Genomic DNA, 27,244 nt, shown 5'->3' with positions numbered 1-27,244 from the left:
CAGCCGACGTAAAATATGGTTTTGACTTCAAGGCACTTTAGATCGCCCTTCCAAGGTTAAATCCCTGAATAAAAGACACGCCAGGACGCGTCAACTATTTGAGTATTTCTTGTGTCTCTTGGTTCGTGATCAGCACGGTAAAGCTGTTCAGTTCACAATTTTTCTGCGCGGTCTACGACTAAAACAAAACGTTTTAGCTCGCCATGGGAGAAGATAAATTGCAAAGGCGGAACTTTAAAAGCTCTGAAGAAGCTGGTTGAAGGTATTATTTTATCATATTTACGAACAATGGGAAGAATGATTTCCCTTGTACTGGCTGTGCTATAGTTCACGTTGTATGGCTGGGTAACTATAATTGCCTCGCTTTTTCGTTATGAATCACGACCCTTACTTCAGACGACACCTTGTAATTCCTTCTAACCAAGGTCTGGGCGTGGCGTTTATCAGATTTCCTTAACCACTGGAAAAAATTCTTCTTCAATGTATATATTGTTTATCGTTGATGCACATGGGCTATTAAATTAAACTAATTATTTCCCTCTTGAGGTTTAGCTGTTTCAATTTTGCAGAAAGAAGTTTTGTGAAATGTGGTTCGAAAAAATGTTTGTTGTGAATGCACACGAAGAACGGTTGAGAAGATTGAGGAAGAACTGGCGGCCATTTTGTCTGCCAGTACTAAGAGAAGAGAACTCACGGAATCCCGTTAGAAAACGTTTCATAACTTCAGCGCTTTTGAATGATGCAATAGAACTATGTCATAAATTACAATTCCTGCAGCATAACGAATATCTCGAGAGAAACACTTTGTACAATGAAATCATTCAGTTCACAGGCAAATGTGAGGCTTGTAAACTAACTACTTGTAAAAATGTGCTCTAGTCCTCGTTCATTTTTGCCGTCCGTAAAGTTGTCAATATTTTTCGTACATTACGATAGCTTTTTCTTCCTTTTGTGTTGTTATAGTATCTTCCACGTCTGTTTAAATCTAGAGCAGAAAGGCTTTTGAACTTGTACACTGTGGTTTGACAAAGGAAATCGACAACATGGCTAATAGGTTGAAACCCCAGGAAGCCTCTTGACTGCATCAAACGAAATTCTATTCGCATTTCAATAATTCGTTGTCTGGAGTTCGGTTAAACTCTTTGAGGGTATCTTAGATCTTACCTTTGCTATCGTGGTGATCATACGGACATTTTGTGCGAGAAAATCGGGAGATTGAACTCGAAGTAATATCGACTGCTGGAGACCAAGCTCTTTAGCAAAGTTGACATTTTTCACACCTAGCAAGAGATTCTGTTTATACGCACAATTAACTTTGGTGAAAAAGCTGTTAATCGTTTAAGAGTGGCAAAGAAAAAACAACTTTTCGCTTCTCTGCTGCTGGTTACAACTGCAGCAACGAAATGTTGCGACATTTCGAAACACAAAACCTGTCATATGAAGCGACCCTCGAAAATTGCAGCAAAATAGTCTCAAGTTATCTTTATGGCCATTTGAATTGCATATTTCATGCTAGAGTTGTAGTTTGGGTTACTACGCACAGAGTATTGAGAAGAAGTGGGTTTTTTTAAACTAGAATTCTTTTCCGTTCAATCTGTGAAAAACAGAAAAGATTGGAAACATTTAATGAGCGAAGGGCAAAGCCTCCGCAACAGCCGAGCCACTAGAACATGAATGTCGCAGAAGGCTAATGGCGTAATTAAAAATTTGTTCTCTCTACTTGTCAGCAATCAGTATCTTAAAAATTGAACTCGCTGGCGCCTGTTATACGGCGCGTGCGAGTGAGTGAGAGACAAAAGGAAAATACGAGGGTCTTAATTTCCAATTTTTATCGTTAAAACTTTCATTGGCTCCAGTTTGTGAACGGGCAGAATATATGTATTCCGCAATTGCTTGTTGCAGTTCATTCGGTATTCTGCCGTATCTTCTTGGAGAGCTCATGAAATTAAATTCAAGAGCTCTATCGAAGTTAACTGTTCAAATTACGTCGCCACATGTTAAAAAGAAGAGAGGTTTATCTATCCTCGAAACACATATACAAATATTTACTTCAGTACACGTTGTTTTCAACTGTTTTCAACACAAAAGTGGCTTCAATTTTCAACACAGTTCATATGATGGATTAAACAAAAGGTCGAAATTGTCATATCCAAAACAATTAAGCTATCCATATGTTATGTCATATTGAACAAAACGTTGTTAAGGTTTCAGAAATATTGAGCAAAAAACCGGCTAAAGTTATGGACATTTTTCAAAGTTTAGTTTCACTAGAGCGACTCAGTGAGACTCAAACATGTTTAACATAGCGAATGCCGTAGACTATTTCTCGGCCTCTGTGATTAAAGCAACTAGCGATCTTTATCGCCATAACTCATGCAAATTTGTACTTTAGCCTTGAAGGCATAAAAGTGTCTTTTCAGTATTGTTTTTATTTAATAATTTGCTTAATCAAACAGATAACTTCACAATAAATTTGCCATTCAGTGACCCTTGAAAAGCTCGTTCAACAACGCAACAGTTGCCCTCAGCGTCGCTACGATCCTTGGCAAGGAAACTTTGATACTTTCAATAGAAATTCGTTTGAAATCGCATATATTAAAAAAAAAACGACAGTTAAGATATTTCTACTAGCAGCAACTGTATCTAGCGTGTAGAATTTAAAGAACTACAGCTTAATTTCAGTTGAGGAAATGAAAGTGTGCTCGTGAGCTCAAAGAAACACTCGCTATAGTTATGGAAACTCATATCGGCGGTCAGGGAATTTCGCGTTGCTTTCTTGAATAAATGAGTATGAGTTAAGATTACTTAAAGGACGTCAGTTGTAGTTTTTTAATGGCAAACAACAATAACATCTTGTACACAGGAAACTGTACATATTAACACACTCGACTGTAGAATAAATCGTGGATGAGAAAAGTTTCACTACAAAATTATTACGACAAATGGAGAACTTTGAAAAATGGTTTTATTGCTACTGGCATAAAAACATTTTACACAAACCTTTTAAATATTCTACATGTGGTTTATACGAATGTCGATAAATGGAGTTTAGAGTATAGTACTTTTAACTGCTGGAGATTTTAATCCGCGTCGAAACAGATGTACAGGAGAAAAAGTACAGAACTCTTTCAGTATTGAATTATTAAATGTCGCTTTACAATAGTACTCGATAAAAAACGAATATGTCTTAAACTGTTAAAGTGCAATGACACAGAAAGAGAGACGAAGCGTATAGTTGAGTTCACAATGCTTTAGTTTAAGATAACATTAACGCTTGAAAAACAAAGCACTGGAACAAAGGTTGAAGTACCAGAGCCTCGTTGTCTCTGTTTGGACGAATCGGCTTAACACCTCATCTATAACCGGCCTACGGACGTCTGACTGAAACTGTGAACAAGACTTCATGTTTTATTTACAATTTCACAAATTTCTTTTTCAACGCCTGTGTCCGATACGCTCGCGTTGGCTTACTGATCCCTTGGACTGACAGTCAGTGAATGCGAACCGACAAAGACTTGACGAGACCCCGTACATGTGGTGGAATGAAAATTGAACGTAATTTGTAACACTTAGGTGGCTGCGAAACACTCTATTCGCCCGACAAACGGGAAAGAGAAATTTTTATACACCTTCAAGTCTGTACTAAAAGGATTTACGACAAATTGTAATTGATAATCTCAAAACATTTGTAACACATCTATCTTGTGCAGCCCCGCCGCATTCCTCTACTTGTCGGTATTACCGGCTTGTTGTCTTTTTTCCACTTCATTCGTCGATTTTGGAACCAAATTTTGATTTGTCGCTCGGAGAGTTGTAGCATTGTTGCCATTTCTGTGCGTCTTTCCTTCGTGAGGTACCGTGTGAAGTGAAATTCTTTTTCTAATTCCAAAATTTGATTTCGCTTATAAGCAACTCGTCTTCGATGCTTGAAAGGCTGTTTGTAGTGCCAGGGGACATCTTTATCCTCTTCTTCGTCTAAATATTTGAACAAATTTGAATTCTATTAGTAAGTGATCCGGTAAATGAAAAGTGTTTGAAGGTAGAGTAGATTTAAATTCAGGCCATTTAAAGACATGAGGCAAAGTATTTCATCCAGCAAAGAGATGCAAGACTTAATTTTTAAATATTTACTTTGGGTGAGTTATTCTGTTCTTTATTTTAACTGACCCGTGAGTAATTGAAGTGATCTCACATTCAAACATTGTTTAAAACCCGTTCAACTTGTGGCAAACTCCAAAGAACACTCTTCGCAAATCTTAAACTTGGACATGTTGAGCTCTGCACAAGCGTTTTTAACAAATAAATCTTATCTCCTCTCACCTGTTTTATCTTCTGACTCGCTAGCATCCTTTCCAGATTGGCAGGGTTCATCGCTAAGCTCGGTTGTTTCGTGAGTGGAACTTTCGCTCGGTGATTCAGGAGGGCTTTGAGACGCTGTCGAAACAGGGCTTGTACGGTTTTCCGAGTTCGTCACTGGGTTTGGAGCTCTCAAAGGAGGGCTTGTAGAAGCCCCTGGCGGCATGTGAATCTCAGAGTTACGGCCCAGCGGGAAAAACGGTGGGGAATAGTACGATGGAACTCCATAACCGTACATTATCGGTGGAGAATTGAAGTAGGAAGGCGGGCGAATTCTCTGATTTGCTTGATAAAAACAGTCCATGTTAGACACGCGTTTGAAAAAGTAATCAACTGAACACTGGCTCAAGCTACAAATGAGAGAGGCACCAGGCTGTCGAGATCAATATTCTCTCGCACTAGTCATAATTCAGCGCTATAATTAGATAGGTAGATTAATTTCATGATTGGCTAGTTAACAAATACACTACGTCATCGCACTGCTAACTCGGTAAACTGCTGGCGCCTGTTATACGGCGCGTGCGAGTGAGCGAACCAGCCAAGACAACCGGGTGATAAATTTAATTAAAAACGTCCATTTCATCTCGTTGTAGATAAAATATTAAGGCGTGGAAAACAAAAACCGAATCTTTGTCTTCAAAAGGATTTAATATAACAAGCTCCTTATCTTTTAATTTAGCGATAAATTCGCGGGTTTCACACTGTAGCGAGACCTGGAGGCAAACTGGCTGAATTCCCACCGTTTACACAAAGGGGGTAGAAATTTTAACACATCATAATTTAAAAAAATATGGATTGAAATAGCAAATCATCCTATTTTTAGCGGCACTTGCTCCGACCTTGTAAACCAGATATATGTCAAGGATTTGCTTATTTTAACCATCGTGCGGTTAATAACTTTCGTATTCAACGTGAATGATTTCTCCACAGCAAACATCTGTGACTGATCGTTCTCTAGCAGGGTTTTGTCGTCGTCACAGCGGGCTGCTAACAAGAGCTGTATTGACTGGAGAATATGAGGAGACGCACTTACACAACCAGCGGAAACCAAAAAAATGTTCTACATGTAGGCACGTGCAAAACTCGCGAAACAGAACAAAAAACGTTCTGCTTTAGTAGCTGAAATTATTATTAATAACTGTAGATATGGATCTCAGATGCTTCAACTAGACAAATAGCAAGTTTATTAAATGTTCAATCAGCTGAGACTATAACCGTGTTGTCGTAGAAATATTTTTGCCTTTTCTTCTATAGCTTGTGATTCATAAATCACTAGTCACTTTATAGCGCTTGCAGGCAGCTTTTTTCAAGTGACACTTCAGTAAGAGTTGTTTGTAATATAAATTACCCGAATCTCCTGAACATACTTGTGGTAATTAGAACAAATGGGGCTAATTTTTCTCTTCCAGCGGAAAAAAATTACAGTGTCCGCAGGGGGCAGAAACACGTGCGTAGAAAGAAAACGTACAAACTGTCCCCAGCGTACGATGGGAAACGTTAATAATAACACAAGCAAGACCATCTTGGGCAAGACACGGCGTTTCCTTTCTGACTCCATGCAAGTGTGGCGGCATTTTCGGCTGTCTGAAGGCAACAGCGGCCTGGAAATACTGAGAATGGCCGTTAATAATGTGCGAAAAGCAATGTGATAAGAGAATTCATGAATGCCGCCGACATGTATGAAATGTTTTCCGAAAAAGAATAAAATAAAAGAGACAGGATGAATTTACAAGAAGAGAAAACCATCTCCGAATTGAGCTTGAGTGTGTTAGAGTGACAATAAATTATTGGAATTTAATACTGCTAGCGTGGTTAAAACATGCCCGCAGAGATTAGGCAGTCAAGTCTAGCTGAAATAAGACAAAAATGTTAGTAAAGAGAACCCTACAAAACTAAAACACCATTGTACAAGATGCAAAAATAGTTTTATTTTCTTTTTTTTTTGACAAATGAATGAGTAAGAAGAGCCAATTCGTGTATGCCATTTCTCTGATAATGCATTTCTGAAATTGCTGAGGTAAATACGATCGTACCGAGCCACGCGTAGTTGGTCTATGTTAAACAAAAGCCGATCGATCTTTTTTGTTTTGCTCTGCCGTGTTTTCAAACAGTACAGCGAACGCATTCAATGGGTCGACTCCGAGGCGCCAGGGGTGGGTAGCACTTCAGAAGAGCCGCATCAATAACAATTCCCGTTGACCCTTTGTTTTACATGCAGTCATCCATCATACTTGACTAGAACACGGAGCTGCTTTATTAAAACAAATTTGTTGAAATCAAATAATGAACGGGTTTATTTCGTTGCGTGAGATACCGCCGAATGGCAACTTTTGAAAGGCGCTGAACACTGCTACTGCAACCGAGCTCAAACAATGCCCGGTAAGAGTGACCGGAAATGCGTTAAACGGTCGTGCCATCGCTTTAATCGCTCTATGATTTCGTCTCATTAGAGCTTAATGAATTACGCTGTAGTCCATCAAACAGACATCAAGTTAATCGGCGCATGCTAAGCTCAGCGTGTGATCGACCACCAAATTGTATAATGTCCTCGAGAATCAAATTAAAATGATACTTTAACAAATAGTCACTGAGCAACTCAACCCAAACTAGTTTAGTTGAACTTAGAGTTTAGCGACTTTTCTTTGTGGTTTGTTGTTTTGTAGCTAATAGAACCTGAACAACAGATCAGCGTGTAATAGTTTATTAAAACCATCGTCGATCATTTTCATGAATTTTTCATATTTTTATAGATACTACAGAGGCGTGATAAGTTGGCAAGAATCAGCTGGCTCTGAAAAGCACGAAATTGTAAATCAAATCAGCGGAGTAATATTATCAACTTCACAATTGGAATGAGAAGATCTTTTTTTAAAATTAAGGACACGATTTAGACAGTGGTTATTAATTTTTGTTCCTCGCGTGCTTAATATGGTATGCATAGTGTATATTTGAACGAGCCTGAATGTTCATTTTTTAGGAAACATCGCAAACCTTTAGAGAAATGCGTTATTCGTTCTTGCAGGAAGGTACAAATTATTTTTTACTCCCAAAAACATTGTGGATCATTTCAGGAAAAAAAAGCTCACTTGTAAACGGACCTCCGTCAAAATTTTTCCCTTAAAAAAATCTTAACTTGGTTAAACAATGAATTCTGAATCTTCTCTGGCATTATTCACATTTTCTATGTGTTGTCCAATTGTTTCTTTGTCGTTTTGTTCAATTATTACTTTAGTTTCATTTCCGCGATAGTTAAGGTTCCGTCCGTTCAGGAAATACTCCATAGGTAAAAATAGATTTGCGGCCTATATCTTCGTTTTCTTCAGAATGTTTAGTTGAACCTAGCCTCAAAAACAATAAAAATGGTTTAAAACTATTCAAAGGTCTTCCTTCTCTTGAGGATAAAACAACCATATGTTTGCATTTGTTCTGCGTTGTATAACATTCGGAACTGGCAATCTATAAATTCTTCTTAGAGATCTCCCATACATCATGCGAGTAATGCTATTTCGGAGAAATTGGGAAAATGTGAAATTTTCGATCATTTGAGTGATTCTCCTGGCCTATACGCCTCATTATGAAGCGATGCAAAGAGGAGAAATTCGGAAGAGATCATTAAATAACTTTGTTGAAAATACGGGACAAGTGTTACTGTTTGTTCATGAAGTGTTCCTTGATTGTAAGAAACTGGAGTGGAATTGCTGCGCGTGAATGAATATGTCAATTTTTACCGTCACATGAAATGGCTCCCAGCTAGCATTTAATTCAAAAATTGCTCTCCTTCAAAATTCAATTTCCGTTCACAAAGTTCATATCCTTTTCGACTGCAACCCCTCTCCTATCTAACTGCTCTCTTGTTTCTCTACAAAAGAACGGATGCTCCCTTTCTTTTGATGCTCCTTGTCGAGGTCAACACGGATATTTGTGGTGTTTGAACGTGGTAGAAATAAACTAGTTTTAAGAAGAGAACGGATATGAAACACAATGAAAATTTTAGAGTATTTAACGGCAGTTTTCTTAATTCAACACTTGAAAATTCACTCTTCAATTCGGTTTCTCCGGTCTGGAAATTTCAATCATTGAAGGATGCAAATTCGAGGAGGTTGTCGTTTGGATGCAGAAGCCTCTGGTTCTAAAGGAGTAACGCATTAAGACGGAACCCCGCATTGCACCGAACAACGAGTTTCGGTTAGAATTTTGAAACTTGGAGTTGGATTTCGGAAGGAAGAATGACTGAGATTTTTGCGAACCTGGGAGAATTTTGAATGTTTTAGACAGCAACAACGCGTGGGATCAAGGAAGTATATATTTATAAACAATCTTAGCCGAATGTTACGCGTGCTGTGATTGATTCAATATAATAGATTTTATGTGAGGCCCTTAATCTTCAATTATACCACTATGTTACTTGGCACTGATGGCGTCATTTCATAAAAGCAATAGGGGAATAAACCGCTTGAGTCTAGTTAAAGCTCTCTGCGTCGTTCCCTCCCGTTGTTACACCGTACTCAGGCACGGAGCACGGTGTAACAACAATTTTACGTTCGATTCGGAAAAAGAGCCGGAGGATTCAGGTTCACGGTTGATTAAGGTGTAGGGGGAACACTATAAAAGCTTGTAAATGGCTCAGAAAATAAACATTAATCAATCGGTCCTCGCAGAATGGGTCCAAAATCATTCAGTTACGTTCTTGTGTAATGATCAGTTGTGTATTCTCTTCAAGTTGGTCACCTCAGTACTCACGACTAGTCAAGGTCACTTCTTTTCTTCAAAGCTTGTTTATTTGAAATTGTTCCCAATACATTCAACTGTCTCCAATAATTGCTGTCAAGTTAGTTTTTAGTTTACGCTGACCATTTTTATTGTGGCAATTTATTCGAATTAGGACAAATTCAAAAACAAGGACAAGGGGTACATAGAATTCGAGCAGACCAAAGTTATGGGTGAAATAGGACAAAATTAGAGCAGTTTATGAAGCCCCTAAATTGGAATATTCACTAAAAGGTACAACAGAGCATCTACCTTTAAAAAAATGATGCAGTATGTTGCGCTTCGGTCAAGCAGTGACACAGACTAATTAGCAAAAACTTCAAGTTCTGCCAAAATACGTAGAGCGGTTTTTAAAGATGTATTGAAATTATCTTTCGGCTTGCCATTTAATTTTAACTTATTGGAACCTCTACGGAATTAAAACAAAGTGTTTTTGTTTATACGACATAACTTGTTTATTCCAGACATCGATATTTTTCTCGGTATCGGGTCCCTTAAAACAAACAAAATTCACACATTCTGCTGATAAACTTCTCGTTGCCTTGACTCAAGTCACGAGTCTATATTTCCTTAACAACAGCAATACGACTCTCAAATCGTCAAAACAAAAATTGAAATTTCCGACTGTAGCGAACAAAGTACAGCCGCCGGGTTTAGCGTAAGTAAAATAGTGGACGAACGAGGAGATTTAGAAGACTATCCCCCGCCTTTTTTTAATGTCTTGGCTCAGGTCTGACTTCGTCGTTTAGAAATGCTCCATGATTTCAAATGACCCAGTGTAGGTTTAGTTCAGTATTCGTAAAAATGAAACACAATCTACGCTCAGCATGTTGCAGCTCAAGTGCTACAATATAACTGACGTGACGACAAGCAGAAGAGAAAATTGAAGAGGAGGGAAATTATAATGCAACCATCATAACGAGGGAACTGAAAACTTGATCCTAATTGAATATCATTTGGGGTACTTGATTTTGCTATCAACACAGAAATGATTCTGACCGAGACTTGCTGCGTATACCTAAAACTAAAATAAAAAATCAAACTCAAACGATTACGGAAAAAATCCAGAAAAAATTGTTACGTTCTTCTCTTCCCTAAGATTCTTTCTTCGAATATACCGCAGTTTCCCCCTAGCAGTAGCGCTTAACGTTTTCCATTCATAATTTTCAGTATGTGATTCAAGCCATTGTTTGTAGACTTATTCATTGACTCAGCTGCAAAGCCGGAAAAATTTTGATTGACAACGTCACGTGATCAACGGTGGCAACTGCCAGTTCGTCGTGATTGGAACTTTTTCTGCGGCTTGATTTTCTGGTCTTAAAGTGTTTTTCTGGTCTTAAAATTTTTTCAGGTTGGAAAATTTTGATAATTTAATGATCTGTGTAGGTCAAATACAACCGAGCGCACCGTTTGAGACCAGGACTGCCTACATTCCGGCGGGAAAGCTGACCGTTACCAAGGCTTTAGTCACAAGACTCTATCAGCTATGCAAGCCACCCTCGATGCACGTGCTCCAGGGACCAAATATGGAACACAGAGCACACATGACCAATGGGCAATTCTCTGATACACGTGATATGTGACTGCTACTGAACTTTGGCGGGAAAGTTCAGAGTGCGGGATATCGTAAACAACCAGTCCTGAACAACCGGTGTGTGCACCATGTTGAAGGATATATATAACGCTAAAAAAAATACGGTGATTTGTTTCTCACCTTGGCGAATCGAAGACAGTAATTTCTCTTCAAAGATGGATTTTTGCGTCAGAATTTTGAACGATTGTGACTCTATAAATCTAGCGAAACGTCTTCTATACGAAGTCTATATCCGAGAGATGCGATGGGAGTTTCGTGAAGACGGGCCGACCGGCTTTCGTGTGGAAAAAGATAAGCAAAACAAACCGATTCTCTGCGACGCTTTTGACGAGTCATCCATTTGGTTTGGTGCCTACAAAGAAGGGGAACTAATCGGCGTAACACGCGCTGTTCAACGAAATAATTCTCTCGGGAAGCTCGACATTGAGTTGTACCCGGCCAGCCAGCTACCATCCATGAGAAGAGTTCTCCAGCAACAAGAAGATCATCAACTGATTGAAGTACAACGAGGAGCCGTAGCGAAGGAGTACAGGGACACAAAGCCGAGCATTATCCAATTACTTCTTCTGTTTGTCTTCAGTTACGCGCTTGACAAAGAACTGAGTGTAATTTGCCCCACGGTATTCCCCATGTTAGAGACATTATTCAGCCGAGCTGGAATGAAGCTTGTAGAGAAAAATTTCACGTACGGTGAAGGTTGCGATGAATGGCCTACCTTCATCTTCTACTGTTCTTCATCCGACTTGGCGCAAGTTGTTGGAAAGCTCAAGAGGGCAGCGGGAAAAAGAAAAGCAAGTTTTCTACAAGAAAGGGGCCTTCAATCTAAACGAAGCAAGTTTCTTGTGGTGTAACTGACCCCAGTTTTTGGAACTGACCATCATTATGTTCGGGTTACGTCTAAAAATTTTCGAGTGGTTTCAAATCAAATTGTGACTTAAAAATTGTCGGTAAGAGGATATGTCTATTATTATTTATTGTTTTATTTATTTGCGCAAAAATTCTCATTGTATATAGCTACAATTGATTTGAGCAGGAAGTATCTGGGCTCTCGTACGAGATTCCCTTTGCAAACTGATAGAACAACTCAGGCGGTGTATGAATTTCAAATAATGTTCAATGGTTTACAAAATTCAAAGGTGTACTTTTGTCGTTAAGATGTGTGTCAAATATCGAATGTTCTTTTTGGTGTATGCTGATAGTTTCTGTTCAAATACATGTATAACGGAATATTAAAATTAAGGAAATAAATTGTTATTTTGAACCATCTTTGGTCTTTCACTCTTCTTTAACTGTTTTAATTACTGGCGAATTGCAGTCAGTTTTTTTTTTTAGTACATAACAAGCCATTACAAGCCGTCTGAGCCTAACGAAGCCAAGAGAGCTTTAGAGAGACATGTAAGAGTCCCAGGCGCTCGTAGTACCATTTTGGGGGTTAAAAATTGTGTTTTGGCGCGGCTAAGTGACGGTAGAAGAGTCGAGAAAAAAATTCGTCGCTTATTCCAACTGAGAAAATGAAAGATCGGAACAGCACACGAAGTAAAGAAAAAGATGTCCTTTTTGTGCGAATTTCTTTATTTCCAATGTTACTCTTTGTCTTAAAATGTAATAATGTCCTGAGTTGTAATACTGTCGCAGTTTGTAACATCAGTTGTCGGGATTTGTACTGAACACAACTATCGCACATTGTAATTAATGACACCTTGTTGCATGCAATTTTTGACGACCCAGCTGTCGGGCATTGACTTTCACATCGTCGTGTTTTGCATATTTTGAACATTGTTGTCATCATCGCTTTCCCTTTGTTCAGTCAGTTCTCATTTTATTCGTAAAAATGGTGTAAAATCCAGAAGGGGAATAAAATATCATCAAATATAATCAATAAACTGGTAAAATTTAACAGCAGAATTATCAAAACACTATTATTGATATTGCGCATGCATAACTTTTTTTAACATTATTATTATTATTGTTGTTGTTTAAAAAAGTTCATTCATTATTATTTTAAAATATTAACTCCGATTTAAGAACAAGAAAAGCAAAAAAATTTCCCTAGATGGTATGTAAACGGGAATTACTCCTTTCTTTAACTCCTCGCTCTTTAGGTCGGTCGTGAAGTTGGCTAACCATGAAAAGAGGGAACAAAAGTTCTTGTCGTTTAAGTCTTGTCACAACAACCAGACAACTAGCGACAGGTGCGTTTTTATAATAGTGATACGCAATAATCGTGTTGTCAATTTGCGACAGGCCGATTACAATTTACCAATACTTTGTTACAATTTACGACGGGTATTGCAAATCCGGATAAAAATTAAAAGTGTAATAAACCAGCCCGAAAATAATTATGTTAAACTGAAAAAGCACTGACTCCTGTTATCATAAAGCCAGTTGTATAGATGTTTTGCGTTTGCTTTTAATGAGGGCAAAGTCTTCGAATAAAAAAAGGGAGTTTGTTCTAGCCGGCGGTGTGAATTCAAAGTCAACCCTTTCACAGTAGCAGAGCTTTGAATTTTTCCAGTACCACCTTTGACTCAGTTAAACACCGCGCTCCTCTATGATGTTTTGGTCAGCCTGATTTAAAATACCTCGATATATAGCAGAAGGTCGTACAGGGGGGCGGGGTCTCTGGGGGGATCTCTGGCTGGGAATAATAGAGGATCACGGATCACGGATATAAAAATTTCGTTTTTCCGAATGACGAAAATAAGCAAGTAAGATACCCTTTCTTTAATGACTTGTTCTTACACTAGAAAGAGTGTTTGAAGAAAGAAAAATCACAAATGGCTAAGTCAAGGCTCAATATTGCAAATCGCATACCTTAGTCACTCTCGATAGACGACTCTAACCATTCGGAGGACTTGCGTCTGAAAATCACGTAGAATAGAGTGGTAAAATCACGAATATCGGTTAATACTTCTTCACGGGTCACGCAAAACCCTCAGGTCGCGAGTCACGGAAATAAAATCAGCTAATCACGCTTCACGAGAATACCCCTGTACGACCCTCATAGCAGAGCACTTCCTCAGCCATTGAGTTTAATTCCCGGTCGAAAGAACTTGTTTTGAAAATATAGATAAGCCATTCTAGAGGAGAATGGCTTTAGCTATTCAGATAATCTATAAAAAAAAAAAGAAAAACCATTTTGAAAGCCTGCACTTATGGTATGACTGATTTTCTTTAAGCGAATTTTTCACCTTTCGTCCTGAGTTTCAAAAAGACATCATAAATAGTTAACGAGGAACAGATTATGAAGTCAAGAGAACCGAGAAATGTCTATGAAGGCCCGCCAGTCGATAGTATAGTAGGTATTTCTGGCCAATCGTAGCACAGCACTGCTCTGATCGAGAAGGCTAGCCGATATCTCACTGTTATTTTACACCTCATGGGATAATAATTTTCAATATTCTCATCACCCGTTTGCTTGGCAATGTATTGACATTTTAAGGAGAGATTCTATCTTGATCAATTTAAGAATTAAGGAATTAACCAGATTTAAGTCTTTTACCTAAGTAGGTTGTCAATCATTCACTTCATTAGGTTAAAGACTCAACTTGACTCTGTTATCCGTTTGACGGTGAAAACAATTCAATTGCGACCCCGGTCTTAATTGAGGGTCGCTTGAACGAATAGCTGAGACTTGTTCGCCGTGTAAAACTGTTACCTCCCAACCTGTGTGCCATAAAACATGGAAAGGCATTCCTCTACGCTTTCACATTCAATAAGCCGGCTTCTTGGGCACACAGACGAAGCGCATCTTGACAGAACTGAACGCTCTACAAATGTCACATCGGATTATGGCACAAAGGAGAAGCGCAAATCTTGTCAAGACGAATCTCCACCAACAAGCACTGAAAGAGCGCGTTCACCCAGAGAAGTAGACCACGAACTATGCGTTTATCCTTGGATGGAGATTCATAGATCAAATCAAGGAAAGAAGAAGAAAAGTAAGAGGAATTTAGCTTGTATTCTCTAGTTAGTCAAATGCTTAGCAACCAGCTTGCCTTGTTAGCACAGACAGACATTAGCAAGACAACTAGAGGTGTTTTGTTAATGAGGTGTCTGTAATAACAGCGATATGGATTTACCTTAGAAATTCAGGTTCATTTTTTGCTCTACTTTGAAATATGGGGACTTTTTCAGTACAATAATGTATAATAGTTTTTCAGAGTGTAGAAGCCTTGATAATGCTAGGCTGCTATTTTCCAATGTTGTATTGCTGGGGGCTCTGTTTTTGGGTTTATCATTACATGCGCTGAGTCGACCATTTCACGGACAGTAATTTTACTTTCTTGCGTGTATAGCATTGGCTGATATATTCGTGAAATCAGAAACGTTTATCCAGGTCCACGTTATGGGGAGAGTTTCTGTTATTTCTTTGTTAGTTCGTCTGGTGTAAGTCTTTGAATCTTGTAGGCAACCGACCTGCACTCCTATGCCACGGCAACAAAAAACACTTTGCCTAACACTTTTGCGATCGAATTAACGATCGAACCTGCGTTTTATCCCTCATTGAACAGGCCTAAAAGAATTCAAATATGTGAGTAACCACACAAGATTTTAAGTAGAAATAAAAGCATGTAAATGTAAAATTTGACACCTTTGATCGCTATGACACCTCTCTACAAACAGTAGCACATTAACTCTTCCTGTTTATAAATGATGTTATTATGGCATTGCTTATCTTAGTCACGCTGCAAATTAGGCGCCACAGAAAACATTATATGTGTGTCTTCAAAAACTGAAAGCCTGGCTCTCTCGTCACTCGTCACACGATCTGAGGAGACCACACGCATATGTGAATAACGCTGAGGCAACACAGTTTACAATGTCAACATGGAATTTCTCCTAACAGTATCACGCGTAACTTTCAAACAGACGGGTAGTGAGAAGAGAGATTGTTATCAACCGTATGAGGTATTTATGGGAAGCGCGGTGGCCTGATGGTTAGTGCGTCGTCTCCGGATCTAGCGGTCCGGGCTCGAGCCTTGGCCGGGGACACTGTGTTGTGTTCTTAGGCAAGACACTTAACTCTCATAGTACTTCTCTCCACCCAGGTGCATAAATGGGTACCGGCCAATTGTTGGGGAAAGCTAAAAAAAATGCGGGGTGGGGGGGGGGGGGGGGCGAGTGGGGTGGGGGCTGACCTGCGATGGACTAGTATCCCGTCCAGGTGGAGTAGAAATACTCCTAGCCGCTTCATGCTACAGAAACCGGGGTAAGCTCCGGCTATGAGCCAGTCGGCTTCAATGCTTCACTTTATATGAGGTATTGCCTTGAAATACCATTAATTAACATAGAAAAATATCATCGGCCGAATAAATATTATTCCTAGCCAGTAGGGTCGGTAAGAAGCGATTTAGTGCCAACCGAGCCAAATGGGCACGCAATAACCCAGGACGAGAAAGAATTGTTTTGTTACCATGACACTATCGCGCAGGGCGTATTACTGTCAAAGCGACGTAGCACCTCTACGTAGGAATAAAATTTATATGCAGTTGTTACTTTTAAAGAATGTGTTCCCGAATTTAAACTCTTCTTAAGTATCTGGGCATCGAAACAACGTTTTCTTGTTGTACCAAACACATCAAGTCATCATGCAATACTTTCGGCAAATATTGGGGAGCCTATTAAAAGCAGCTTGAGATCAGAGAAAATATTCCTGTTAGCAGAGGTGTTTGCTTACGGAAAGTTTAAAACAATAGTGATTATATGTGGCCGAGACCATGACCCAGGAGTCCATGGCTTAGGCTGGGAGTGCTTTCCGAGACAAACCGACCGGTCAGAGATCAGTGGGAATACCCGAGGAAAATGGAACGACATTTTCCGATTAAACGAGCCAACCAATAGGAATGGCTCTTGCCATTTTCAATTCCTTTTCCGAATTCCCTAATTAGGGCAAAGTACCGGTTTGTCAAAAATGGAACGGCGAATTTCGGTCGGAATGTTCCGACCGAAATAGGTGGACCACCTCCAGCCTGGGTGATCCCGAATATTCCGGTCGGAAGAAACCGAAACGGACCTTTCCATTTGAATTTCGACCGAAATTTCCGGAATCTCTGGCATAATGGTAAGCACCCTAGATGTCCGAGACGTGCGTTAGCGGAGGCCCTGCTGCATAATTTGTTCTTCTTCTCCTCTTTGCCTCATCATTTTAGACTTTATAAAAGTCCTTTCCAATAATACTCCCGTGGCCTGTTAGTGAAACAAGTCGACCTTTAGTGTCTTACGTTGCTCGAATTTTTTTTACCCTCTCACTTCCCTCGAGGAAGATGAATAACCAAAGGATTAAGCAAATGTCGACTTGAGGCAAGTCTGTCATCCTTGGTCATCCTTGTTGTGCTCGGATTTCTGAGGATGAGAGTCAAAACCCACCAGTGAGTTTTCAGGCCTTGAAACCTTGCGTTATGATATACTTTATGAAAACACGACCCTTGTGCTCTGTCCCGCTAAACCGCCCGTTCTGTGGACTAATTCTGGTCAAACGCAACAGTTATCTACTCACACATACATTCGATCAGCTCATGCGCAAAGGAAATGATAACAAAAGGAATTCTTATGAGGAAATAGCACCAGCCGATATCTCACGGTTATTTCGTTTTCGCGACTTAAAACAAAATTTTCAATTTCCCTCAAAACGCAATTATGGATGATGAAATGGGCTAACGCTACAGCACCAAGCCATGAAGCCATGATGAAGCCAATGGCCCATTTCCAAGCCTCTCTATCAAAGCGAGGCCTGGTGCACAACTATTCATTCGGAAATGGCCTGTTAAAAGTTGTCAAGTTCTAAGCATAGTTCATGATCCGAATTAACTTTTTTCTGACTCACTTCTCAATCTGTACGATTAACATACATTATTATAAGGCTTTGGGTTGTGGTCGATATAACGCGCGTTCTGATTGGCTAAGAACGAGATCTGAACGGTCATTATGCAGCCGTAATGCCCACGGGCCGATTACGGATTATGCAAATTAGGAAGAGCCCGGCTCTGAAAATTCAAGCGCATTGAAACGATGAAAGCCGATTAAAAAAAGTAAGAGAAAGTAAATTTAATCCGAGTTGCTAAAAGTTTAGAGATTTTTCCTTAACAAAATTTATATGGAAGTCGTTTTTGACTTACCAGCCGGAACCTTAGCGGGAACTGGTGAAAAACAATCGAAGTTTACCGAGTCTGGTAAAGCTAAAGTCGCTAAGTGAAAAACACCATCGGCAGATCTGTCATGCATCCTGAGCAGAACACCACTAAGAAACTTATAAGTCATCATCTTAGTCACAACAATTACTGAAATATTGAACTCCCAAACAGTTCTTATAAAATAGATTCCCTCGCTTTAACACAAGCAAGTGTAAATCAGCTTCCAGGATCATCAAATATAAACAATCGGGCGGTTTCTGTCGGTAACACTGTTTCTGATAACTGCAGGTAGTTTTAGACGTTCACAAGGCTTGAAAAGTTCATCCATAAATCCCAGAATGAAGAAGGCGAAGATATGTTGTCCAGAGCGATACGGAGATCGAGTTATTCTGAGCAGTACATTCTGAAGCATTAGTATTTTCTTTCACCGAAAGACCCTTGGTTTGGACTATTTTGAAGCACTTTCTGTCTTTTCTATATGCGTTGACGTTTCGCCACAAAAGTCGGAAAAACTCCCCCATCAAGTTGTGGCACCACGGTATTAAAATACCTTGTTGAGGCTGTGACAATCATTTTTCCCGTAAAGAAATGTGTGTTTTTCACAGAATACGTAAAGGTCACTGACTGTGTAGTTTTGCCCTGGGTTTGAGACGATGAATGAATCGGTAAACGCGCGCATCGCCGGATGTAAATTGACGACTTCCGCTCGAATAATTTTTTTCTTTTCTTTATTAAATTCATAAGCCATATAATAAACAACTTAATAACCTCGACTGTTCGGTCGTTACGGGAAAATCTCAAACCTCGGCCTACCGTATTGACCTCGCTATCGCTCGGTCAATGCGGCAAGGCCTCAGTTTGAGATTTTCCCGTAACGACCTCACTCTCGGTTATTAAGTAGTTAATATAAGATAATGCTGTATGGAAGAGAAATACATAAACAATAGTCTCCATTTGGCGCGAAAATATGCTCGAATATTTGTCCACGGGCGTTATCTGTTCCGAGAAGCGAACAGTTTTCCGAGAGCAACTGTGAGCTTCGAGGAACAGATAATGTCCAAGGACAAATATGCGAGCACATTTTCATGGCAAATAGACGCTATTGTGTTTACTATCCTTCAAATACTTTTTGCAACACGCGCGGTTTTGAAAATTGGGGAATGTCACGTGACACGTCTAGACCAATTGCGCGCGAGTGAAAATATCGGATGGATTATAAACACTGTTATGTTCAAGAGCAACTGGCTTCTGTATTTTTTGCGTGTTTACGAGCCGAGACGAAAACAAAAAAAAAAAGAACGAGGTCACTATCCAGCCTTCTTGACCCTACAAGCTTGCCGCAATAAATTGCCTCACGGGAAACAGCGGCAAATCACAAGAGGGCAAGCCTGCTCGGGTAGCTAATCGCAGCATATTCGATTAATTAAGTTGATCTTACCCGCTCCCGGAACATTGAGGGGTTTTTAAAAGGCGTACAGTTAATATATGGAAAAATACTGTGTGCTGTGCTGTGTGGCTGCGATATAATCGAAGGAATTGATTGACTGAAAAATGGACAAATAGATTTGGGCTACACGTCTTTTCCTGGATTTGTCAACTTATGCAGCTGAAACGCAAACGAACAGAATCTCACGATCTCTTTTCGCGTCCTACGACCTCACGAGGTGCCCGCTATGTTCTTGTTTACGCCAATGTGGTATTTTATCAGGAAAATTGCCTGACAAAAGATCCGCTACTTAAGAAATACTTCATTGCGTCTGCGTGTGTTGATAATACTTATACGCAAGTGAAAATCAGCCTTTGGCAGCCACGTCAGTCTCAAGTCAGTTGCCACTGACATTCCAGGTTAAGTCTCTTTCCCTCTCTCGTACAAGTTTTTTTCATTTTCTCTCCTCGACTGACAAAAGCAGATAAAAGATAATTTGCATTGCCATCGAATTCAAGCATCTTCAATGCAAAGATTGCCTTCAAACTACTCCGAACATTCAATTTATCTGTTAATCGTCTACATCGTGTGAAAGCGAACTTAACACTTTGCTGCGCACGCATATGCCACTCAGGAACCTCAAAATGGCAGAAAAGTTATTGATCGAAACAGAGAAATCTTCTGCTAACTGAATATCTCTGCTTGGGCCAGTAGCAGTCGCTTATCTCAACCGGAAGTTAACGCTTTGAACTTTTGACGCCTAAGTTGGAAATAGTAATTCTCCCTACTGATTTCCGTCTTCTGTTTTTCTGTTGTTTGGGAGAATTTGCTTGTACCTCGAGGTAATTTTCATAATCTTTTCATTTGTCTGGCAAGCAGTACATTGATATACAAACAGCAATAGGATCTCGATCCGGCACAAGGAAATCCTTTTATTAAGACTAAAGTCAGCTACACCGTGTTGCACAAATTTTAAAATTGTAAATTACCTTCAAGGATTTCCTCAGCACGGAATTTCGATGAGACATTTGAACCTTCCTGTTTTGTACTTGGGGGTACTTTACTACTGCGCGCGATGGCGCGCGATTGATGTATGCTACGTAAAATCATGAGATCGTAAAATAAACCACATTTGACAACTCTGACCCCGTTCTAAATTGAAAACAACCGAAAAACCGAAGTCGTCTCTTCGTCTGAGTACTTTCACAAGTCTCTTACTAGGCGAGAAAATTACTGCCTATAATTAAATATTCAGCTCACACCATTCGGTTTAAACTAATTAACACCAGACAAACGGGGCCCATCTTTGCTTCCCGTCGAACGATCTGTTTTCGACCGTTCCGATCCACAAACGAATCTCATCCGCGTTTATTAGGTCACACAACCCTAATAATAAGTATTTTAGACTATGCAAGGGATGTCGTTTTTTCAGGCAGGGAAATCTAGCATATTGCGGCAGTTCATCCGGGCATCACTTGCCGATGTTGTTGTCATTTGGAATGGAGGAGTGGAGTCCAAATGTCTAGCGCCCATTCTTCCTGGACAATTTAAATTTCAAAAGCAAATTCCGCGTTTGAACAAGCCGCCGGTTTATGTGGGAAATGCTTTGCTCAAGGAAATCATGATTACCACTTTCAGCTTTGAAATAAAAACGATGTACTTCGCAAATCCGGGTTAAAGACCAGTGTCAAACGTAACCAGCAGGAAATAGGTAACGATATCGGCTTAGTCGGATAATGAGTGTTAATCAATTACGCCAGTTGCTGTCTTCGAGGATTTAGAAATTGAAGAAAACCACGCCGAAAAAAAAATTGGCCATTTTTGTGGAAACAGAAAGTATTAACGATGTTTTAGGTGTCCGTAACTTAAGAAAAACAATGCGTTTAATAAAAATAAAATGCAAGAGGCAACCCAGAACAGAACAGAAGGCAAACATTCTTTCTCATGAAGCAAAATCCGCTGTTTTCCTCTGTTTCAGCTATAGAAATAGTTTTGGTGTTTCTCGTAAGAGTGCATTTCTATTTATTTAGCTGGTACTATTTTAGAATTTATAATGTTCACAACGCCAGATGCTCCGTTCCATAAGAAAGGCAAATTATAACATTAACAAAATGTGCGACGATATGGCTTTGTTTTTTGACAGGGAAAATGGTTTGATCGATGAGGTATCAAGCCAAACTATGCGAAAACAGACGCGAAACACGTACTTGGTTAAGCAATGCTAATCTCTTGAGCTATTTTCTCGTCCTCTTGTGTTCTTTATAGCCTGTTATTTCTGTTTACATGAGCTATTATAGTCTTAAGTTTTTAACAAGAGCTTAAGAAAGATTAACTCGCCAACAGATATTTAAGAATCTAAACGGCATCAGTTCCTTGATTTGTCGCCGGTGACCAAATTATTCAGTCTCAAATGATCTTTGTACATGTTCCGTACATTATTGTATTTGCTAAATTAAAGTAACAGGTCTTCACCAAAAGATGAAGGAAAACTTTTCATATGACAAAGAAAACAGCCGCACTGCTCAAGTTAGTGGGTACAAATCGTTCCGACGGGTAAGAAGATTTATGTTTCCGCTATAGGTAGCCGTAAATTCCTTCACAAAACGACGGCTTGTCTTAAAATGATGAATTACTCGGAAAAACACTCCAAGCGCTTTGTGTATCCCATTACATACCATAAGTGAAATCTTGAGGCAGATGTGAGCAGTCTGATTGGCTCTCAGCGAATCACGTGCCCAAAAATAATACATCTTTCTTTCTTTACTTGTTGGTACGTGGGACAAACAATGCCACTGTGCCTATCGAGTCTTGTCAACGGTCAGCATTGATCTTCATCCAAAGGTCAAAAAATTGGTCAACTTTGTATTGTCTTCTATCAAAAACATCTTCATCTTTCTTAAGGCCCCCATTTAAGAAGCACAGTAGTGGACAAGTCATGCAAAAAGCAAATACTCCGTGTTGCCAAGGCAAAAACGACAGGGCCGAACAGCCTGACGTACCGTCGCCTCCGAACTCGTGCGAAGAAAATTCCTGCGATAGCTTGGAGGTCGAAGCGGCAAATTCACCGAAACAACATGCCTCTACGGAAAACAACGCTCACGGAATATACCCGTGGATGAAGGAGTTCCGGACAAAAGGTACGAAACAAAGTCATTGCAGAAGTTTTTGTCCTAAAAACGAAGGGGAACAGTGAAAGTGGGTGGGGATCGGAAATAACCCTTTCGCTCGGCGGCTGATTTCTGCATGCACCGCTATTTCTAAAATCGTCGCGAAACAAATCTCTCGAATATTCAGGTTTAGCACGAACTGAGTGCAGTTGTAATGTGTGTTGCGTGTAAAGTTTGATAATTATGGCGGATTAGCGAAGAATAATAGCTGGAGAATTGGCTCGCCAGCATGGCGCTTCTTCTTTGTGAAGCAGTTTGCTCCGCCATTCGAAGGTGCGAACCGCTGTATTTTATAATCTTAGCGTCAACAATCCAACTTATTTCGCTTGAATGGAAGTTGTAAGACAGAACTGATAGGATTGTTTTGTTATGCTAAGATGAAAAGACAGTATTTTGAGGTATTTCAAAGGATTCACACGTCGTTGACGCCAGAAGCAAAAAGACCAATCGAGACGCCATGTTCAAAAGTGTGGTAATCCTTTTGCCCTTGCTGTGTGGCGTCCCAAATCTTGTTGGAAGTCTCAGAAATGTCCTAATTAACCACAAAACAGTCTCTTCTCAGTTACTTTAACTTGCTTTAGTTCAAAGGATCTTGTGTTTTAATAACAGCAAGAGTCGCCAAGTATTTTGAATCAGTGATTTGAGTCATTTTCGAATTCTGCAGGCGTAGTAAAACCTGCACAGAAAGTTACATTACAATGAGTTGTTTTTCTCTAACTTAATCGAAACCTCTGAAGTCTTGTCTCTAGCCTCGTGAAATTTCTTTTAATTTAGCTGAAAGCTGCAGGTTCAGAGCCGTTTTAAGCTTGGCATTGTTGTGCTTGAAAACACAACTTGAAATCAGTGCTGTCGAATTTATCTACGTAGCTACGCGCTCGCATGATCATGGCCTTGCTCGAATCGAGAAGCTTTGCTGATAAATAAAAACTATCGTAAGCTTTGCAGTTATACTCTTTCAGTCTCCTTTTACTTAACTCCATGGTTAACGCTTCATAGTTGCGGCTCTTGTTTGTTATATTTTTTTGAAAAAACTCGCGGTGTTTTACCTCAAAATTGCCGGACATGTCCGAAAATCTAAATTCCTAAAATTTTGGACTGTTATAAATGATTCTCCTTCAGATATATCGGCTTTGTTGCCCGTCAAATATTAGCGAAGCTGTGGGTGTAACTTGCAATAGATCATTAGCTATTATGCTTCCTACATTGAAATTAATTTCACGATCTGACGACGGAATTCTCTCGCTGGAAATTTTGGTCGAAGTGAAGTACAGTTAAGGAAAATTATTGAACTACATTTTTGAATCAAGTGACCGTGTAAGCGCTTGAAGTTCGAATACATTCTAACCTGTTTGAGTCATCTTAATCACTGTTTGAGCGGTAGTACATTGTAAATAGAAATAATTTCTATTTCAACACTTGTTGTGGCGGGTGGGCTAAACAAGATTACACGCGACAAAGTGAGAACTCTTATCAGTACACTCGTCCACCGCATGTACATAACAAATCTATCTTTGTTTTTAGGAGTACCACAGGAAAAAGACGATAAACTTAACCGCACAATTTACAGCACAAGACAGCTTGTGGAACTGGAGAAAGAGTTTCACTACAACAAATACCTGTGCAGACCGAGGAGAATCGAAATTGCTCAATCGCTTGGACTGACCGAGAAACAGGTCAAAATTTGGTTTCAAAACCGGAGAATGAAATGGAAAAAGGAGAACAAGGTTGTAGAAAAAGCTCTGGAGTTCGAAATTCAGGAGCGAGTGAGGCAACTCAGTTCTCAAAATCCAAATGGTTTTGGCAGCTTATCGGCCATGGTGAACTTCAACTCGCACCCAAATTCGTCGTCCGCATTCAGTGAAACAAACTCTCTTCAACAAATGCGAAACTACAGCTATTCTGCTCCCATGCAGAATTGCAATGGCGGGTTTATGGACAGACCAAGGACAATGTGGAGCCAAGGACCATTGCAACACTTTTAATGACCATGAGTTATCATTTATTATTTCACACTAATATTTCGTTGTAGCTGTCAGCTCAGGTACATTTTTGACAACCGCGGGTGCGATATTTCGCCCAGAGACGGTGTGAATCTCATTATTTCTCTTTTAAAATATGGTGTACATAAATTTGTTTGTTACTGTTGGAAGGACTCGCCGTATTGCCGTGAGGAATATTTATTGACTTTAGGTGAATGATCTTTAGTTTAATTCGGGTTACTATGACAAGAAATGAAAACTTTTCACTTCTGTTTATATACGGCACTTTTCAATTACATAATTCCATATTTATACAACATATTCTGTGTTTACTTCCTCCGGATGTTCACTGAGGTAAATAAGTTGTTTCATATCAGTGGATTTTTGAGTTCTTGGCAATTATTTAATTCTAATGTTGAAAAATATGTAAATTTATCAGCACAGTCAGATAAGGCCCCAACTGAAACGTTCAATGGGATGACTTGTTTTTACGAGGTTCGGTTCTTATTGAGATTTTCCATCCATTCTCAAACAAAACGTTAATACTTTACGATAATTATAAAACGCAAGAGTGAAATTATTCGATTGTAGGTTTTGTTATGCTATCTTACTGATAATCAGAGTTTCCACTTCAGTCTAATCGGTACATTTTTTAAAGATAGACTTCACCCTGAACGCAACGTAAATTTACGTCAGATTTTGTACAGTTCTGTCACTTATTTAAAATGAAGGAAAATATTTGGATTTTAATATTGTTATATGAATATATTTTGGAACCAGGACATTTTAGTCACTAAATAATCCCTGACAGAAACAGAAAATTAACGATAAAATTATGGCTTGCGTTCGAAATGCCTGTATGTATGGTACAGCTCGACGTTATGTTATAACTGATTGAAGCTGTAGTATTAGTATTGCTGAGCACGTGTGTTGAGCCGTGTGTTGCATTGCACATTTCTTTTTTGCCGAGAATTACGCCTGAACGGCAGACTGTTGAAATGCATTGCCTGCTTGTTTCTGCTCAGAATTGATGAGATAATGGCTGGCCGATTGGAAAAATATAACTACTGGAAAGCGTTAATTGAATCACAGGAACGGATTAAACTTAAAACTAAAAGCTACCAACATCAGCTGATGTTCTAAACGTTCTTTTTTTCCCTGGACGGGCTGTTACAACTAGAATTTGGCTAAACTACCTTTTCGTTTCGGGATCAACACGAAAACAATATCCTGAAACACACTGATTGACCGTGCCAGCTGGTCACTGGTAACATGAAAGGAGCCGAACGTACTAACTTACTTCCGGAAAGTTCTCTCGACAGTGCGCGACCCAATCTCGTTCCCAGAGTATTCGCTGGACAAGGGTAACGAAGGCTCTGGAACTTTCATTCTCATTCTCGTCCCCATAGCCCTTTTTGCTCTTCTTAGCCGGCGGGGCCTTGGCACGAGAGGAGCGAAAAGGGCTACGGGGACGAGAATGTTTGTTACGCGCAGCTAAAAGGAAGGGGATCTGTGCTTTACAAACATGAAGTGCGATCTGTAATGCCACTAGATAAAAAGAGTGAGCAGTCTCAAACGAAAACGAAAGAGCTGTGTCACCGGGAAAGTCAAACGCTTGGCTGGTTATAACCTGAAGTTGATGAAGGTCAATTCAGGATGCTGGCGTTTCGACTGATTAGCCCTTCCTGTATCTGTGATTAACCCCAAGCAGGGCGGAGACTACCATATTAAGAGAACACAGGTGCTCATCGTAGCTTTTAGAGCTTTTTAGGGGTAAAAAGAGGTACCTCTTAGGGTGGTCAGTCTCAAAAGGTCCTCAGCGGGAGCTTTTTGCGGTACCATTCGGGGGTGTTGAACCGAAAACAAATTATGAAAGGAGATAATATGTTCTTTTAGAATTGGTACCTCTTTAGCGTAGCCAATCAGAGGATGGTATTCGTGAGAGAGCGCTAGTAGCAGGGTTCGTACCCTTTTTCAGAAACAAATTTCCAGGACTTTTGCAGGACTTTTCCAGGACTCAGATTGTTTCTCCAAGGACTCTAAAATTCACATTAACCCTTTCACTCCCAAGATCTCAATGTCAATTCTCCTTACTGTCTGTCATACATTTCATATTTTTTTACTTGAGTTTGACAGATTTCCAGAACTTTCCAGGACCAGTAGCACTTCCCAGGACTTTCCAGTCCTGAAAAATGCCAGAACTTTCCAGGTTTTCCAGGACCTGTACGAACCCTGTAGTGGATTTATACTAGCGAGTTTTAGTATAATTTTCCATTGGCTACGCTACTCACCACCTATACTGTTGTAGATAGTGAGTAGCCCAGCAGCGTGCAATTGTTAATGTAAACAAGAGGGCTTACAGAAAATAAACAATTTAAATTGTTTCAAGCCCCTTGGAAATTTGATGTTCTTGAAACTAGAATGTTTGCCCTCCAAGCTTCGCTTCTCGAGCAAATATTTGTTTTAAGGAGTCAAATTTCCGCGGGGCAACTATCAGAAGATAGTTCCTCGATAGAAACAATCTGTTGTTTAAATAGAAATTGAGAGTGAATCACCTAATTGTCAAATGGAAACACGATTTTAAGCCAATCAGCGAGCGTACTTTCTTTGGACTTGTTTCTAACTGGTTTATAGACTGTCTGTAACGTACCCTCCTGCTTAGTGGATCGATAACGGACTGTGTCCGTTTGTACAGTGCCGGCCTCGCCCAAGCTCAACAACCCAGCGAAGAGGTGAACAAAAACAATACATTCCTTTGAAAAGTTTTACTAATGATTTGCTGCTAGTAAGAGAGATACAAAACCTACGATAAGTTCAAGAGT

The 27,244-nt window shown here is 39.7% G+C and overlaps 3 protein-coding genes across 4 annotated transcripts; 2 read left to right on the top strand and 1 right to left on the bottom strand.

Moving 5' to 3' along the window:
• The first annotated feature begins 222 nt into the window (after positions 1-222).
• LOC145488213 (homeobox protein Hox-B4-like) lies at positions 223-25,302 on the top strand. 2 transcript variants are annotated; one of them, XM_081467033.1, is made up of 3 exons: positions 223-262; positions 14,252-14,658; positions 23,965-25,302. In XM_081467033.1, the coding sequence occupies exons 2-3, from the start codon at positions 14,400-14,402 to the stop codon at positions 24,423-24,425; spliced, it is 720 nt and encodes a 239-aa protein (XP_081323159.1). In that variant the 5' UTR covers positions 223-262; positions 14,252-14,399; the 3' UTR covers positions 24,426-25,302. The 2 variants fall into 2 exon arrangements, with proteins under 2 accessions (XP_081323159.1, XP_081323160.1); XM_081467034.1 differs by lacking the exons at positions 223-262; positions 14,252-14,658 and adding an exon at positions 21,337-22,413 and having other exon boundaries at positions 23,965-25,296.
• Positions 1,794-4,667, bottom strand: LOC145488198 (uncharacterized). Its single transcript, XM_081467002.1, has 2 exons — positions 4,321-4,667; positions 1,794-3,975 (listed from the first exon to the last, which is right to left on the bottom strand). Exons 1-2 carry the CDS (start codon positions 4,658-4,660, stop codon positions 3,698-3,700), a joined length of 618 nt encoding a protein of 205 aa, XP_081323128.1. The 5' UTR covers positions 4,661-4,667; the 3' UTR covers positions 1,794-3,697.
• LOC145488196 (uncharacterized) lies at positions 10,786-12,510 on the top strand. Its single transcript, XM_081467001.1, has one exon. It carries the CDS (start codon positions 10,786-10,788, stop codon positions 11,566-11,568), a length of 783 nt encoding a protein of 260 aa, XP_081323127.1. The 3' UTR covers positions 11,569-12,510.
• Positions 25,303-27,244: the final 1,942 nt, after the last annotated feature.

This window comes from Orbicella franksi, chromosome 5 (assembly GCF_964199315.1).
Source record: "Orbicella franksi chromosome 5, jaOrbFran1.1, whole genome shotgun sequence".
Classification (NCBI taxonomy): Eukaryota; Metazoa; Cnidaria; class Anthozoa; order Scleractinia; family Merulinidae; genus Orbicella; species Orbicella franksi.
This window is presented reverse-complemented; position numbering and strand designations above follow the sequence as displayed.

Coding starts and splice junctions, on each gene's coding strand:
- LOC145488198 (XM_081467002.1), bottom strand. CDS start 4,660: ATGGACTGTTTTTATCAAGCAAATCAGAGAATTCGCCCGCCTTCCTAC. Junction 3,976..4,320: donor CGAGTCAGAAGATAAAACAG/GTGAGAGGAGAT, acceptor TCAAATATTTAG/ACGAAGAAGAGGATAAAGAT.
- LOC145488196 (XM_081467001.1), top strand. CDS start 10,786: ATGTTGAAGGATATATATAACGCTAAAAAAAATACGGTGATTTGTTTC.
- LOC145488213 (XM_081467033.1), top strand. CDS start 14,400: ATGGAAAGGCATTCCTCTACGCTTTCACATTCAATAAGCCGGCTTCTT. Junction 14,659..23,964: donor TCAAGGAAAGAAGAAGAAAA/GTAAGAGGAATT, acceptor CTTTGTTTTTAG/GAGTACCACAGGAAAAAGAC.